Source organism: Sarcophilus harrisii, chromosome 1 (genome assembly GCF_902635505.1).
Source record: "Sarcophilus harrisii chromosome 1, mSarHar1.11, whole genome shotgun sequence".
In the NCBI taxonomy this organism is placed as follows: domain Eukaryota; kingdom Metazoa; phylum Chordata; class Mammalia; order Dasyuromorphia; family Dasyuridae; genus Sarcophilus; species Sarcophilus harrisii.
In genome coordinates this window covers 677,365,001-677,381,141 of record NC_045426.1, presented here as the reverse complement: position 1 = coordinate 677,381,141, position 16,141 = coordinate 677,365,001, and the positions used below count along the sequence as shown (strand labels likewise).

Here is a 16,141-nt window from a genome sequence, read left to right as displayed (position 1 = left end):
TTCTTTCAGACAGCCACATGGTAGGGGAGGAGGAAGAGAAAGGCAGGGTTGAGGAGATCATAAGGTTTTTTGGTTGAGGGCAGGGGTTGGGGCTGTAGGGCTCACGCTGCCACATTTCTGTCAGGACCCCAGGGAAAGTTCACCTCTCTGATTGTAGGAGACAGTAAGAGATTAGAATTGTCTACCCATCACAGTGAATAGGGACAAAATTACAGATGGGCAAGGCCAGGCTGGAGCCTACAGAATGCATCTTAATATCCAGCTTCATTTTGCATCCTGGCAGAAGGGGAAGAGGAGAGAAGAGAATCTGGATCCTAAGTGAAACAGATGGTTGTTTGGGGATAAATGATAAAATTGACACTTCCCACTCCTGCCACACACACACACACACATACACATACACACACACACACACACACACACACACACACACCCCTCTCCTGCCTCAATAATTAAAATTCTTTCTCCCTTTTTTTTTCTTTTTAAGGTAATTGGGATTAAGTGACTTGCCCAGAGTCATACAACTAAGAAGTATTAGGTGTTTAAGATCACATTTGAACTCAGGTCTTCCTGAATCCAGGGCCAGTGCTTATCTACTGAACCATCTAGCTACCCTTCAATAATTAAAATTCTTAAAGATTCAATATCTGAAAAAAGAAACAAAGTAAATCCACAGGTGTCAAGAAGAGTCAGTTTCTAGAAAGTCCTCAGTTCTCTATCTTCTGCTTAAATCGGGGCAGAAATTGTCTTAATCCCTTCCTCCTCTTTCAAATTTGTTGAATTTTAATAGATTTGAAAGAAGATCATCGTGGAGGGCAATAGTCACTGTGAAGGGCTGCTAGGTGCCACAGTGGATAGAGTGCTAGGCCTGGAGTAGGGAAGGCTTATCTTTCTTAGTTCAAATCTGGTCTCAGCCACTTAAGAGATGTTTGCTCCTCAGCAAGTATCAGAAGTCTGCTTGCCTCAGTTTCCTCATCTGCAAAATGAACTAGCAAAGGAAATGGCAGTTCAGTCATTCCTTTTTTTTCTTTGCCAAGAAAATTCCAAATTGGGTCAAAAAGAGTTGGATGCAACTGAATAACAAGATAGGGCTGAGTGACCAATAGAAACCTGGGAAGTACATTTGATTGGAATCAGAGGATCTAGGTACAAATTTCAGATTTTCCATTTAGTAAATATCTAGATGATCTTGAACATTTCTACTTAACATCCCCGAGTCTCATTATTATCTATAAATGGGAGGGGCAATAGACAAGATGCCCATTGATGGCTCTTCTAGTCATATATTTTGTTTTTGTTTAATCACTTTAGTTTATAGTTGACTCTTTGTGTCCCCATTTTGAAATTTTCTTAGCAAAGATACTGTAGTAGTTTGCTATTCTCTAGATGTAGGATTGTACCAATATAAGTTTCCTTCCAGCTGTAACTCTATGATCCTAGGTATTATCAACACAGGCTAATTGTACCAAGTCTGTAGGATTCTCAAGTACCCAGACTGAATCACTGGCATGGTATGTAAATTATCCCTTCCCCAGAAGCACCTAAGTAGTACTTCACAGCTCTTTGCTGGGACCTTACCCCTCCCTTCCAGCTCAAGTAGAGGCCAAATGATTATTGAAGATATTGTAGGGAAGGATCTTGGTCCTGTATGGTTTGGACCAGATGGTCAGTGAGACACTTGCAACTCTGGGATTCTGTGATTCTTTAACATCCAAGCAAAAAGCTTTCTTGCACAGGCTAAAGCTTTTGGGTAACAATCCATTACTCTTTGAATATTCTGCAGACTGGAGAACATTATCTAGGAGAGATGTTTGATTTGTTATCATTTTGAATCTCTGCTGAAGGATATTTAAAAAAAAAAACACCAACACAACCAAATCTAACCCATTATATCTACCCCCTGGGAATGAATGTCCTAGTGAAAGATAGAGACAAACTCAACTACCAAAAATATTCCTAAGGCAACTCTTATGCATGAAATGCTATAAAAATGGGATTAAAATATACTTGACCTTCTGTGATTCTTTTTTCTTAAGATTTCCTAATAGCTAGAGGGAAGGAATAAAGAAGAAAGAAAAGAAAAAGGAAAAGAGGAAGACACAGGAAGGGAAGGAAGGTAAAGAAGAAAATACAGAGAAAGAAAGGAAGGAAGGAAAAGAAGAGAGAAGAAATAAGAGAGAAAATGAGAGGAAGAAGGAAAAGATAGAAAAGGAAAGAAGGAAGAATGAGAGAAGACAGAGAAGTGGGAGAAAAAAAGGAAAAAAGGAAGAGGCAGGAAAGGAAGGGGCAAGGAAGAGAAAATAAAAAAGGATAGAGGAAACATGGTAAAATTCCATGGGAAAGAAGGAATAAATAAGAAAAGGAAAGGAGGAAGAAGGAAGGAAGGAGAAAAAGGAAGAAGATGAAGATGAAAAGGAAGGAGAGAATAAAGAATGAAGTAAAAGCAAGAAGGGAAGGGGAGACAAAAGGAAAGATAAATAGGAGAAAGACTATAATAAATCATCCAATCCCAATTTTATGTGATATTAATCTGCAAAATGAGAAAATTCATTCTACTCTCCCATTAGCTTCTGCACATCAAACCTCTATAGGTACCTCTAATTCCATATCTTTAAAACATCTCCAAAACTTCCTGAATTCAATTGAAAATATCATCATACTTCCATATTTTGAATCTTCCTCTCTCCCTTATTCCACAGTTATTTTAGAGGTTGGGGGCAGTCATTCAGTCATTGCAGCATCCAATAGAACAGAAGCTCCTTGAAGAAAGAAATTATTTTTCTTCTTATCTTTGCAATCCCTAGGGTCTAATAAAGCGGTTTAATAAATACATGCTTAAAGCCTGGGAGTCTAGATTCAGATCTGGAAAGAAACCTTTTGAGGATGTCAAATATAATCTTCTCAACTTATAGATGAGGTTCATCTTGGTGAACTGACTTGCCATGTGGTATTGGAAGAGCCAGGATTTGCATATTGGATTTTGGACTTCAGTGCTAATGCTTTTTCTATGATTTAACATGATGTATTTGTTGAATTTCATAAAATTGAATGGAGGAACCCAAGGTGCAGCCCTGGCTAGGTTCATACATACACTCTTCCAGCAAATACCTTTAGTGAAAACGCCACATTTGGAAGGAGTCTAATCCCTGGAGGTTTTTTATAGAAACGGGAATGAGCAGAAACTTTTCGGAAGGGGGTGAGGGTGGGGTGGGATGGGGAAAATGAAGACTCCTAGAGCCAAATGGGCTTTGAGATGGAGTTTTTGGGTGAGAGTCCTGGTTTTCCATTAGACTCATTGGAAGGCAGGAGAATTCCATTTTGGCTTTTAATATGGATTTTCATTTAATAAAACGTGAAAGTTTATAAGAAGCCTGAACTCAGGGCAAAAGGAAAAGGTTTATTCCCTGCCAGAAAATGCTTTATCCAGGGTAACAAATAGCCTCGCCAAGGTTCTAAGAGCAATAAACAAATAACCAAGTGATCCAGGCTTGGCTGCTGGGCTCCCCCTGAGCTTCATCCATGGCCAGGTCCAGGCTTCAGAGACTCAGAGGGGAGAAAAATGAAGCAGGGAGTGTGTGTGTGTGTGTGTGTGTGTGTGTGTGTATGTGTGTGTGTGTGTGTGTGTGTGTGTGTGGTGTGTAAGGATGGATAGGGGAAAACTCAATAATTCTGACAATCTGTGAATTAATAAGAGAGTGTGGATGATTATTGCCCTTCTGCTGATGAGACACTAGACCCCTAAATAACCCAATAAGGTGTTGGTGGATGCTATTCCAGGCTGGATGCTCGGGGCTTGAAGATTCTGTCTGGTAATAACACTGTCCATAGGACATAGCAAGGAAACCTCCTTGTATATGGAATTAGATGAAGTCGGTTTGAATTTATGATTGGTAGGTACTTTTGGTATACTTTGATTCTTTGACCTCAGGCAAGTCTGCTGCCTGAGCTTCTTGCCTAGGCCTCAGTTTATTCATCTGTAAGGAGGTGACAGTTTCTAAGGTCCAATTTAAAATCAGGTGCTTCACAAAATCACAGTATTTGAAATTGGAAGGGACTTCAGTTGTCATTTAGTTTAATTCATATCCAAAGGAAATCCCCACTATTACATATCCAACAAATGGCCATCCAGCTTGTGCTTGAAGACTTCCAAAGAAGGGATTTTCCAGCAGATCCCTTTTAGATAGCTGGATTATCTTTTAGACTCCTTGTAAATTCAGTTATTTCTCCAAGCACCTAGTACAGTGCTTAACACATAGTCAGTATATATAAATAAATGTTAGCTATAATTATTACTGGTCTAGACTAAAACTCCCTTCTGAAGAAACTCCATCCACTAATGCAGGCCAGTGAATTTGCTAAAACTTATATAGAGAATGGCCTAGAAGCCTGAGAAATCAAGTAGCTTCAAGGTTAGCTCTCTACCACCACACATTGCTCTTGGCACCTAGTAGGTGTTTAACAAATCCATGTTGATTGATTGTACATATCTGGCATCCCTTCTCTCACAGATGGATAAAACACTGCCTTATTGGAGGGAAGAATTTCAATTTTTTCAGGGGAAAGAACTGGTTTTATTTTTTGTCATGTCTGGAATCAGACCTTGTATGTTTTAGGGGGACTATTTTACTTTTCAGTACAAGTCTGAGATTTAATGATACAAAGCTCCTTCTACTGAAATAGGCCATGAATTCAAACTGTTACTTCTCTAATTGCCTGGAGACACAGAAATTTCGACTTATTTATGGTCAGATAGCCAAATAGCAATCAGAGATAGAATTTGAGCCTTGTTTTTTGTGCCTCCAAGGCACTACAATCCAGTACCTCTGGCCTTGCCTGTAGAAGGTACCTTAGTAAATGTTGGTTGAAATATTGAATTTTCTCACTCTACATTTCACTGTCTGACTCAGGAAGGTAGGGACCATGATCACCATTTATTTGACTTAACTGGCCTCTCACTAATCCCTTTGACTCTTGCATGTCTGCCCACAGTGCCCATGGTTCCTTCCTTGCTATGAGGTTTTATTGGTCCAATTTTCTTGTTGGTTAATGTCTGTTTGTTCTATAGATTGTTTTTAAGCTCCTTGGAGTCAGGAGATCAGTGGCTGGGTGGTTTCCTAGTTACCCAATACTCTGCTGAACAGCAATCTCTTCCCTGAAATTCTAACTCACTGATAATGTTCCAGACTCTAGATGGTAGAGTAGCTCAAGATATCAGAAGCAAGATGGCAATGGATACAATGGAAAATACACAGAGCTTGAATTCACAGAGAGTTTGACACTAGCTCTGATTTCCGTGATAACTGGTTATAATCATGAAAAAGTCATATAATACAAGTCTTAGATAATAAATTGGGCACCTAGAATGCCTATTGTATTGGATTGTTGCAAGAAGCAAATAAAAATAAAAAATAGCTAGTATTAATAGAGTGTTTTTATGTGTCAGATGCTGTAATATATGCTTTACAATTATTATTTCATCTGGACTTTACAACAATTCTGGGAGGTAGGTTCCATTATTATTCCCATTTTATAGATGAGAAAACTGAAGCCAATAGAGGTTAAGTCACTTACTCGTTCATATGGCTTGTAATTTTCTGAAGCCAGATTTGAACTCAGTTCTTCTGGACTCCAGATTAGTACTCTATCTATCACGTCACCTAGCTGCCTAAATGAGATAGGTGTTTATGAAGTGCTTTATAAACCCACTTATGAAAAGGTACTGTGATCTTGTCAGAATGGGAAACTACATTCACTGATAGAGATCTTAGACCTCTGACTTAATAGCAGAATCCTCCACAGAGGCCTGAGATACACAATAGTTTAATTGATTAGGATGGGAAATCTATGTTTTCTTTTACAACTTGACTTTTGTGAAAATGTTTCACATAGCTTCACATATGATTTCTTAATTGTAGGTGCAGATAAGGGAGAGAACCTAGAACTCAAAAAATCTTAAAAACAAATGTGAAAAACTGTTTTGAATGTAACTGGGGAAAACATTAAATTAGTTAATTTTAAAATAAATTATTGATCTATTGATCATAAAAGAGTCATTGGCAAGGGATGATGATGATGATGAGGATCAGGAGGTGAACCACCTTCTCTGATGAAGAGAAGGTAGGGGATCACAGAAGGTTACATGGAATGGACAGAACTCTAGCAGCTCTTTGAAGGATGAGCAAGAGAAGATTGGCTATGTATTTTGCAATAAGATTATGAATGGCCTAAGGTGCTATTCAGGAGCTAATGCTTTTGGAAAGAGGAGTGATATGATCTAAGCAGAGCATTAGGAAGATTACTCAGGTAAGCTGTGCAGAGGATGAGTTGGAGAATGAATAGATCAGAGTCAGGAAGAACAGTCTGGAAGTCAGTATAATAGCTTAGGGTAGAAGAAAGGATGGTTCAATGTTCTCTAAAACAGGTACAGTAGAAGATGAGAAGAGATTGAGAGAGATTATGAATCTCTTGGCAGTGACAAATTTGGGAAGACAGCAGTTCTTTCTCCTTCACTGCTATGGTCTGGAGGTTTTGATGGACTTCAAGCTCAATATAAATTAGCTGTATGATATGGTAGCTAAAAAAAAAAAAAAAAAAAAAAAAAAAAAAAGCTATGTGATCTTATACTTCATCGAGAGAGGTCTAAATTTCAGGAACAAGTCAGTGATGGATTCTATGGGATCTGATCTGGCCAGGCCACATCTGGGTTTTTGTGTTTGGTTCTGGACTATATTTCAGGATAATACCTTAATACCCTGGAGAGCTTATAGAAATGGAGAATCAGGCTGACAGAAGATCTGGAGTTCACATCATAGGAGGATGGGTTGAAGCCATTCGGAACCTACTTTAGACTGGGTACTGTGCCATACTCTGAACTGTAATCTGGAAGAGGGTTTGGATTTGTTCTGCTTGGCCAAAGAAGGCAGAAGTAAGAGGATGAGTGGAACTGGCAAAAAAAGCAGACTAAAGCTCTGTAACCAAAAAAGTTCCTAACTATGAGAGCTGTACAAAATGCAAAGGGTTTGTTGAGAAAGCAATAGTAGACATTGACAACTGACACTGATACCATTTCTACTGGGGCAGATAGGTAGTACAGTGGAGAAACCCCTGTAATTGGGATAAGAAAACCCAAGTTAAAATCCCATCTCAGACACTTAGTGGCTATGGGATCCCAGGAAGTTACTGAACTTCTGATTCAGTTTCTTCAACTCTAAAATGGGAATCACAATGGCACTGCTGTTGAGATAATATTTAGAAAATTGTGTGGCACATAGTAGGTATTTAATAAATTCTTACGTCCTCTCTTCTGTCTGTTTTCCTTTCCTCATAGATAAAATGGGGTAACAATAGTGCCTGAGATTGTTTTGAGGATGAAGTTAGATAATAATTGAACATAAACTGAAAATGACTAAACAGCCACATACAGATATTACATATAAAATTAATATTGCATTAATTTAAATGAATAAAATATGCAATATTATACAATATATTTTGCATAATGTATAATTATATCACTTAATATTGTCTTATATATAAAATATATAATTTTAAGAATCACTTTAGAGTTCATAGCAGTCTAAAAAGCCATCTAGTCTCATCCTATTAAACCAACAAACATTTATTAAGTACCTACTATATACCAGGCACAGTCATTTTGACTGAGGGTCAGAGAGGTTACATTACATGCCTATGATCACACAGGAAGTCAACGGTAAAGCAGGAATTGGAACCCAAGACCTTCAGTTCCAAATCTAGTTCCGTGGACCCTCTTCTAATAAGCTATCTCTCTCACTTGAGGTTTTCAGGCAAGGAGTTGCCTGGTCATGCCCTTGTTAGCTGTGTAGATAGGGAGGGGATCTCATTTCCAGTATGGCTCCTTCCAGCTCGGACATCCCCATCCAAACTCTGGGTCAAAGATAAAGAAATCCTGATCCCTGGGATTTTGCAGATGCTCCAAAACACTTAAGAGAAGACTCTTTCTTCTGGTCCAGGGCACGTCGGCTCTGCTGCCGGGCCCGCCAGCGAGGCGTCTGCTTTGTCTCAGTGTGGGGAAGCATCCTGGGGCCGAGACAACGGCAGCGCGCATCCCGTTTCTGAGCAGTCTCCCGTATCATAGCAACAGTTGTCCATCTCCCTCCCGCTGCATTTCCCAGCCACGTTCGGCCGCCCGCCCCGGAGCCCCGCGGAAGGTCTGCAGCCTGGCCCATGGAAATCGGGATGGTTTATAAATCAGCAGGAAGCTAGTGATAGCGGAGGGGGGATCGGTGCTCGTCCCTCCGCTCTGCCCAGGCTGCTTCCGAGGCCCCATCGTTACGCTGGAAACCCGGCTTCCCCCTGGGGCCAGAAAGGGGTTTCACTAGGCCAGGGGCGGCCTTTGTTTTGCTCTGGTGCGGCACTAGTTAACGCAGCGGAGGGTCACACACGTTCGCAGGAGTAAAGGCCTATTAGATTATCCCGTCCACAGACACACCTCCTGCTGGGGCCCAATTGCTCCAGGAAATAGACTTCAATAACACCGATTCCCCAGAAATGACAGGCAGAGCGTCGGCTCCCTGGGGGCTGGTCCGCCTTTCTCTGAATCACAGGGCTGGGGGTGGGGGGAGAGTGGAACTGAGTTTCAGGGGGACCCCTAGATAGGAGCAGAGCTAGAACTAATGTGCTCTGGGTTTCCCTTGGAGTTGCTCAGGTCTAAATCACGGGGCAGTTTGGACTGAATTCATTCATTCAATAAATATATGTAATCGCAACAATAATGGCTAACTTTCATATAGAGTTTTAAGGTTTAGAAAATGCTTTATATCTCTCATCTCATTTTATCCTTACAACACCTGCTATTATTACCCTCATTTTACAGATGTGTAAACTGAGGCAGAGGTGAAATGACTTGCCCAGATAGAATGTGTCTGAGGCCAGATTTGAATTCAGGTTTCCTATATTCAGTTCTGTGCTCTATGCTAGGGCTTCTTAAACTTTCTTCCACTCAAGAATCCTTTTCACATGAGAAATTTTTATGGAAGCCTAAATATATAGGTATATAAAATAGGTATACAAACCAAACATTTACTGATAATAAATCATAATTTCCCCATCCCTGCATTCAGTTATAAGACTCCATATGGGGTTGTGAACCACAGTTTAACAAGCTGGGTTTTAGAGGTTGTGCTTCATAATTGCCTTTTTTGTACCTGACACTGAATCCCTTGAGATCAGGGACTGTTGCTCCTCCCCTTTTCTTTTTATCTCTAGCACTTAACACAGTGACAGTATATGTGCTGTTGTTTAGTCATCTCCGACTTTGTGACCCCTTGGATCATACCATCCATTTTTTTGGTTTTGTTTTGTTTTTTTGGCAAAGATACTGGAATGTTTTGCTATTTCCTTCTCCAGTTCATTTTACAGATAAGGAAACTGAGGCAAGCAGGATGAAGTGACCTACCCAGAGTCACACAGCTAGCAAATGTCTGAGGATAAATTCAAACTCAGTCTTCCTGGTTCTATTCACTGAGTCTTCTAACTGCCTCCAACTAGTAAATGGTAAACCCTTAATAAATGCTTTTTGATGGATGGACTAGCAATAAAAAAAAAGTAAGCAAATCCTGGCCTCAAGAAACTTATATTCTATTTTGTGGCTGTCATCTCTTCCAGAGATTCTGGGATGCTGTTATTGCCTTCAGATCTCAGCTTAAATTGATCTGTCTCAGCTTAAGTTGGTTAGTGTTTCAACTTGAAATTACTTTGTATATAATTGTATCTATATTATTTTTTTTTTTTCATGAGACAGAAGCTAAGAGGCTAGGTGATCCAGTGGATAGAACATTAGACTTGGAATCAGGAAGAACTACCTCAGATTACTTACTAACTGTGTGACTCTGGACTGTTATTGAGCTTCTGTGCGCCTTGTTTCTCTCTTCTGTAAAATGGGACTAATAATAATATCTACTCCAAGGATTGTGGATGACATGTAAAGAAAGCTCTTTGCCTAGTTTAAGGTATTATAGAAATATAATATAATAATAATTGTTATTATTTTCCCTATGGTATAATACATAATAGGGATTTAACAAATAATTGTTGATCAATGGATAAATTTTGTGTTGGAGTAATAAATATTAATTATTAAAGTTTATTAATTATTAATTAAACAGATAGAAGGAATGAACTACTTTAGCTAGCTCTGCTGTTTTTCAGTTGTTCAGTCATTTCTAACTCTTTGTGACCCCATTTGAGATTTTCTTGGCAAAGATACTGGAGTGCTTTGCCGTTTTTTTCTCCAGCTCATTTTGCAGATGAGGAACTGAGGGAAATAGCATAAGTGATTTGCCCAGAGTCACTCAATTTGGAAGCATCTGAGGCTGGATTTGAATTCAGGCCTTTGTGACTGTAGGCCTGGGAATTTTAGCACTGCATAAACTAGTTTCTGTGGCTAGCTTTGTACTCTCTTGGAAATATCTCCTCTCAGTATATAAACATGTATATTCTCTAGGATCATATTACCATAGCTCTAAAGCTGGAAAGGACCAGGACCATATAATCCAGGCCCCTCGTTTTGCAAATGAGAAAAGTGAGGCTCAGAAAACTTATGGGACTTTCCTAAGGTTATACAGCTCCTAAGTTCCAGAGCTGATAAGTTGAACCCACATTCTCTAACTTCAAATTGTGGAAAAGAAGGGTCATTTTATTTAATCTCAGTAGAACTGAGAGTAGAGACTATTTCATTCTTCTGGTATCCCCCACTCCAGCATGGTGCCTTGTATATAGTTGGTGTTTAATTAATGTTTGTTAAATTAAATTGAATAACCACATATTAATTTGTGGTGAAAAGATCAAACCAAGTCCTAGGTTTTAATCTATGCTCTTTTATTGATTAATAAGAGATTGGGTTGTTAACTAACTTTGACAGTAAAACTTTGTCCTCCCATGTTTGATAGTTAAATGATCAGGGATGAATCACTTAATTTCTGTGAGCCTCAGTTTCCTTTACAGTAAAATGGAACCCTAATATCTATAATAGCTAATTCATGGAGGGCAGCCAATTGGCCCATTGGATAGAGCTCTGGGCCTGCAGTAAAAACTTTCTGAATTCAAATCTAGCCTCAGACACTTATAAGCTGTGTGACACTGGACAAATCCTTTAATCCTGATTGCCTTAGTTTCCTCATCTGTAAAATGAGCCAGAGAAAGAAATGGCAAACCACTCTAGTATCTTTGCCAAGAAAATTCTGAATGAGGTCATGAAGAGTCAGAAACAATTGCAGGACAACAAGCTAACTCACAGAATTGTTCTAAAAACCAAATATACGATATTCTGCAAATCTTAAGATCTGGAAATGCCAGTTATTATTATGATCCAAATGCACTAGTTTTATATAACTTCACATGTGGTTTCTTAATGGGGGCTGGAGGTGGGGATAAGGGAAATAACCTGGAACTCAAAAGTTTTAAAAGAAAACATTTTAAAAAATTGTTTTAAGTGCATCTAGGGAAAAATATTAAATAAATGACAATCCAAATACACTCAAAATGGGGTCTCTTTTCCCTCCCCTTTCTGGCTTCCTTCCTCCCCCATTCTTCACCCCAGAGGAGGCATTTAGGATCCTGTTCTCTATAAATCCTTCCTCTCCCTCCTCATAATGTTCTCCATGTCTGGCATTTCGGGAAGACATTAAATACCCACCATTTCCCTGAAACGAGCAAGGTCATTGAGTCTCTTTCAGGTACAAGTTTCCCTGAGTTAGGGCCAGGGAAAAGTATAAGAAGCAGGGGCGCCCCGGCTGTGGATGAGAAGGGAGGCCTCCTCTCGGGGGAGGAGGGACTCATCCCCAAGGCGCACGGGGCAGACGGGCTGCGGGATGCGCCCTGACAGCCGGCTCTCCATCGCCCGCTCTCTAACTCATCTTCCTCTCTCACCTTCCTCCCTCTGCACAGCTGACCAGAGGACACCAGGTGGCGCTCTCCTCCATCAGTTATGTGGGCTGCTCCCTCTCCATCTTCTGCCTGACCATTACCTTGGTCACGTTCGCAATGCTGTCGTAAGTCATTTTCACTTTCTACTTCCTGAGCATCCCCCCCACCCCCCAATTTGAGCAGCAGCGTGCAGATGGCAGTCCCCTCCCAGCGGGCTTGGAGCACTCAGGGGGTGGGGATCATCCGAGCAATGAGCAACTGGAACCCCCTGAATTACACTCTCCATATGCACTTGCCACAGACCATTAGTTGGTCCCCAATTACTTTTAATTCCCAGAGATAGGTATCTTTAAATAAATACCAGGTGATTTACTGGCAGCATCTTTGGCTGTTCTCTCCTGCGGACTTGCCCCCTCTCCCCAGTTTCCTAATAGTTGGGAAAAGGTTAAACTTTGAAGTCAGGGAGACTAGGGTTTCTGAGGTCCTTCATTGCTCTAGACCTGAAAATCTATAATCCTCATGATCAAGTCACCTGTCTGGGATTCAGTTTCCCCATTTGTAAGAGGTGGGAGTTTGGTTAGTTTCTGAGATTCTTTATTTATTACTCTACACCTGAAATTCTACCATCCTAATCTGTGTAAGCAAGTCACCTGTCTGGGCCTCAGTTTCCCCATCTGTAAGCTATTAGAATTTAATTAGTTTCTGAGATTCTTTATTACTTTAGACCTGAAATTCTACCATCCTAATTTGTGTAAGCAAGCCACCTGTCTGGTCCTCAGTTTTCCCATTTGTAAGACGTTGGAGTTTGGTTAGTTTCTGAGATTTTTTACTATTTTAGACCTAAAATTAGATAATCCTAGCTTGTGTGAGCTTGAGCAAGTCACCTCTCTGGGCCTCAGTTTCCCCATCTGTAAGATGTTGAAGTTTGGTTAGTTTCTTAGATGCTTTACTGTTCTAGACCTAAAATTAGATGGTCCTAGCTTGGGTGAGCTTGAGCAAGTCACCTCTCTGGGCCTCAGTTTCCCCATTTGTAAGCTGTTGGAGTTTGGTTAGTTTCTGAGGTTATTCATTACTCTAGATATAAAATTACATGAGCCTAATTTGTGTGACCTTGGGTCAGTATCTGTCTGGGTCTTAATTTCCTTCTCTGTCAAATGACAGGGTTGAATTCATTAGATGATCCCTAAGATCTTTTCCTAAATCTGTGACCTGCATTGTAGCCTTCTTGCCTTTGATGCACAAGAGAAAAGGATATGGGCTGAGCTGGAAAAGAGCTGTGTATAACTCAAACTGTGCTGGAAAGCATGATGTGAATTATTTGAATTATGTGAGAATGTAACTAAACTCTTTGTGTATAGATTATTTCAGCTCTTGTATTTGTATTTCCTAGCTCCTAGAATCCTGCCTAGAGCATATGACAGACACTCATAAATACTTGTTGATGGGGATTTCCATGACAAAGAATCTGCTGTCTTCTCATCTATAATTTTTGGGACTCAGAAGACCTGAGTTTTAATGCCATCTCTGGTGCTTACTTCCTCAATTATTCAGCCAAACCATTAATATCCCTGTGCCTCAGTTTCCTCACTTATCAAAGGAGAGGGTTGGGCCAGAATCCTCCTAGAGCTATGTTCCTAAGGTTATTCCACCCTTTCCCTCTACCTTCCCAACTCAGTGTTTCCTTTGTAGAAATCAGTAGGATGAATACAGGCTAAATAGATCAGATCCCATTATCCTGTTGGAGCCAGGACAATCTAGAGACATTGGGAGGCCACATCTGAGCATTGCAGATATCACAGAATCTCAGCCCTGGAACAGGCTCATTTTATGGAGGAAGGATCCTAAGTCCATCAGAAGAGTTGAATAACTTGTCCTAAGATATAAGCTGGTATATGGCAAAATTGGGATTTGAATCCCAGGATCTCCAAGGATTTTGTACTTCCCATTGCACCATACTGCCCCTCCTTCAATTCCCTCTCCAATTTTTCCCCACCCTTAGCCCACTCCATCTTCCTCAGGCTTTAATACTTCAGAGACAAAACAATGCAATGTAATTCAAAGAAAGTAGAAATTAAGAGTCCTATGTTCTAGTCACCCACTCTGTCACTTAGATGTTTTATGACTTCAGTTTCTCTAGAGGCAGATAGATGGTTTAGCAAAATAGGGTGATGGGCTTGGACTCATGAAGACCTTTATTAATTGAAACTCTGATCAGGTCCCCTAATTCTCTGGGATTCAGTTTTGTCATCTATAAAAAGGAATAATAATGGCCCCTCCCTTCCAGGATTATTAAGAAAACAAAATTATAAAGGTGCATGTATGTATATATGTGCATATGTGTGTATGTATGTATGTATATATATATATGTGTGTATCATACACATTCATATATATGTATATATACATAATGCCTTTCATGATTGTTAGAAAAACAAAATTATATGTGTGCATGTACATATATGTATATACACCTATAACTTTGTATACATATATAACAGTCAACCTTAAAACACTGCATAAATACTAGTTATTGTTATAGTTATTATGGGGTTCAAATTATATGATTTCAAAAATCTCACCAGGATCTGACATTTTCTCCATCGTCTCCTTTGTCTCCTCCTCCCTTCTCTCCTGCTGCCTGAGCTCTATTGTTATATGGAAACTCACTTGAGTCCAATCCTAGGCTTCAGGATATCCTCCCTCCCTCATTCCCTCCCTGGCCAACTACGGGCTTCAGTAGTCGGGATGCTGTGGGACCCCGGCTCCATCCTAGACAGTCTCTTTAGTGAGTTCTGAACCCCTTCAGGTCAGTAACCACGTAACTGGTACCTTCCAGGATCCCCCAAATGGCCTAATGGAATGATCAGATTTCAGAGGTCTTGCTGTTGGGAGGTGGCAATGAGCAGCATCTTGTGGATGCTATCACTCCCTGGGATGTGAGCTCCTCACTCTGTGTCTCAGGAAGAAATGGGGCCACTGGGGGGGGGGAATTAAAAAGGGAAGAATCGGGAATGAGAATGTTCAGAGAAAATAGTTGTATCGTCTGCTCGTTAGCCAGAGATGCAGCTTGTGTGTTTCCTATCAGGGCTGCCTATCACAGGTGAAATTATGGTGCTTTTATTAACACCTGAATAGTAGCAAAGAAATGAGTTTCACATCTGTTCCTGAGTATTTAGTATTTTCCTATTGTGTAGAGTTTATCTCTCTCTCTCCCCCCTCCATAACAAACTGGATGTTTGAGCTATTCTGACTCATTTCTGGAATATGGCAGCGCCTCCAGCTCTTTCTGTTCCCTTGGTGACAACTGCATTTGGGATGGAGCCTGTGAGGGACTCAATCTGTCTGGAGAAGCTGGACAGTTTATAAACCATTCCAAGCCCTAGTCCTGTCCCTGCCCTTCAGAGCATTTGGACTGAGTCAGACACCACGCCCACAGCCCTGTATACCTACATATACACATGTATATTCCTTTTTTTTAAAAGGTCAATATTTTATTTTTTTATTGAAGCTTTTTATTTTTAAAACATATGCATGGATAATTTTTCAACAAATCTTGCAAAACCTTGTGTTCCATTTTTTTCCCCTCTTTCCCCCCACCACCTCCCCCTAGATGGCAAGTAATCCAATATATGTTATATATGTTAAAATATATATTAAATCCAATATCACAGGCATGTTCCTTTCCTGACTGAAGAAGAACTGGATGGGAAAAGTGAATGTGAGAATGTATGAGGCATTAGAGAAATTTCCTGGGGATCAGTCATTGGGAAATAAGTTTTAGGTATTTGGAAGCATCAAGAACTGAAAATGGAGGATCAGTGCAGATGGAATGGGAAAGAAAATCTGGAAAAACCTCATTTGCTATTTGGAACAACTAAAGCATACAGTGGATAGAATACTGGGCCTAGACCCAGGAGGAGCTAAATTTAAATGTGGTCTCAAACACTTTCTAATTTTGTCACCTTGGGTGAAATGCTTAACTTATATTTGCCTCAGTTTCCTTATCTGTAAAGGAGGATCATCATAATAGCACTTACCTCCTTTCTGGGGTGTTTTGAGAATTAAATAAGATAATTGTATTTAACAAATTAGTAAAATTTAGCATTTAGTAAAAATTAGCATTTAGCAAATAGTAAAGGATATATATGTATGTATTTGTACGTGTAGATTTACATGCACAATGCATATGTGTATTTATACACACACGTATATAGCCATAAATGCATGTATATACACA

General features: G+C 39.9%; 1 protein-coding gene across 3 annotated transcripts in view; it reads left to right on the top strand.

The window, feature by feature from the left end:
- ADGRD1 (adhesion G protein-coupled receptor D1) overlaps nt 1–16,141 on the top strand; it is a 437,033-nt gene that overhangs the window by 292,319 nt on the left and 128,573 nt on the right. For all 3 annotated transcript variants that reach the window (XM_023496952.2, XM_031948389.1, XM_031948391.1), the window contains one exon: nt 11,926–12,029. In XM_023496952.2, coding sequence (XP_023352720.1) covers nt 11,926–12,029 — 104 coding nt within the window. The remainder of the gene's footprint in view (nt 1–11,925; nt 12,030–16,141) is intronic.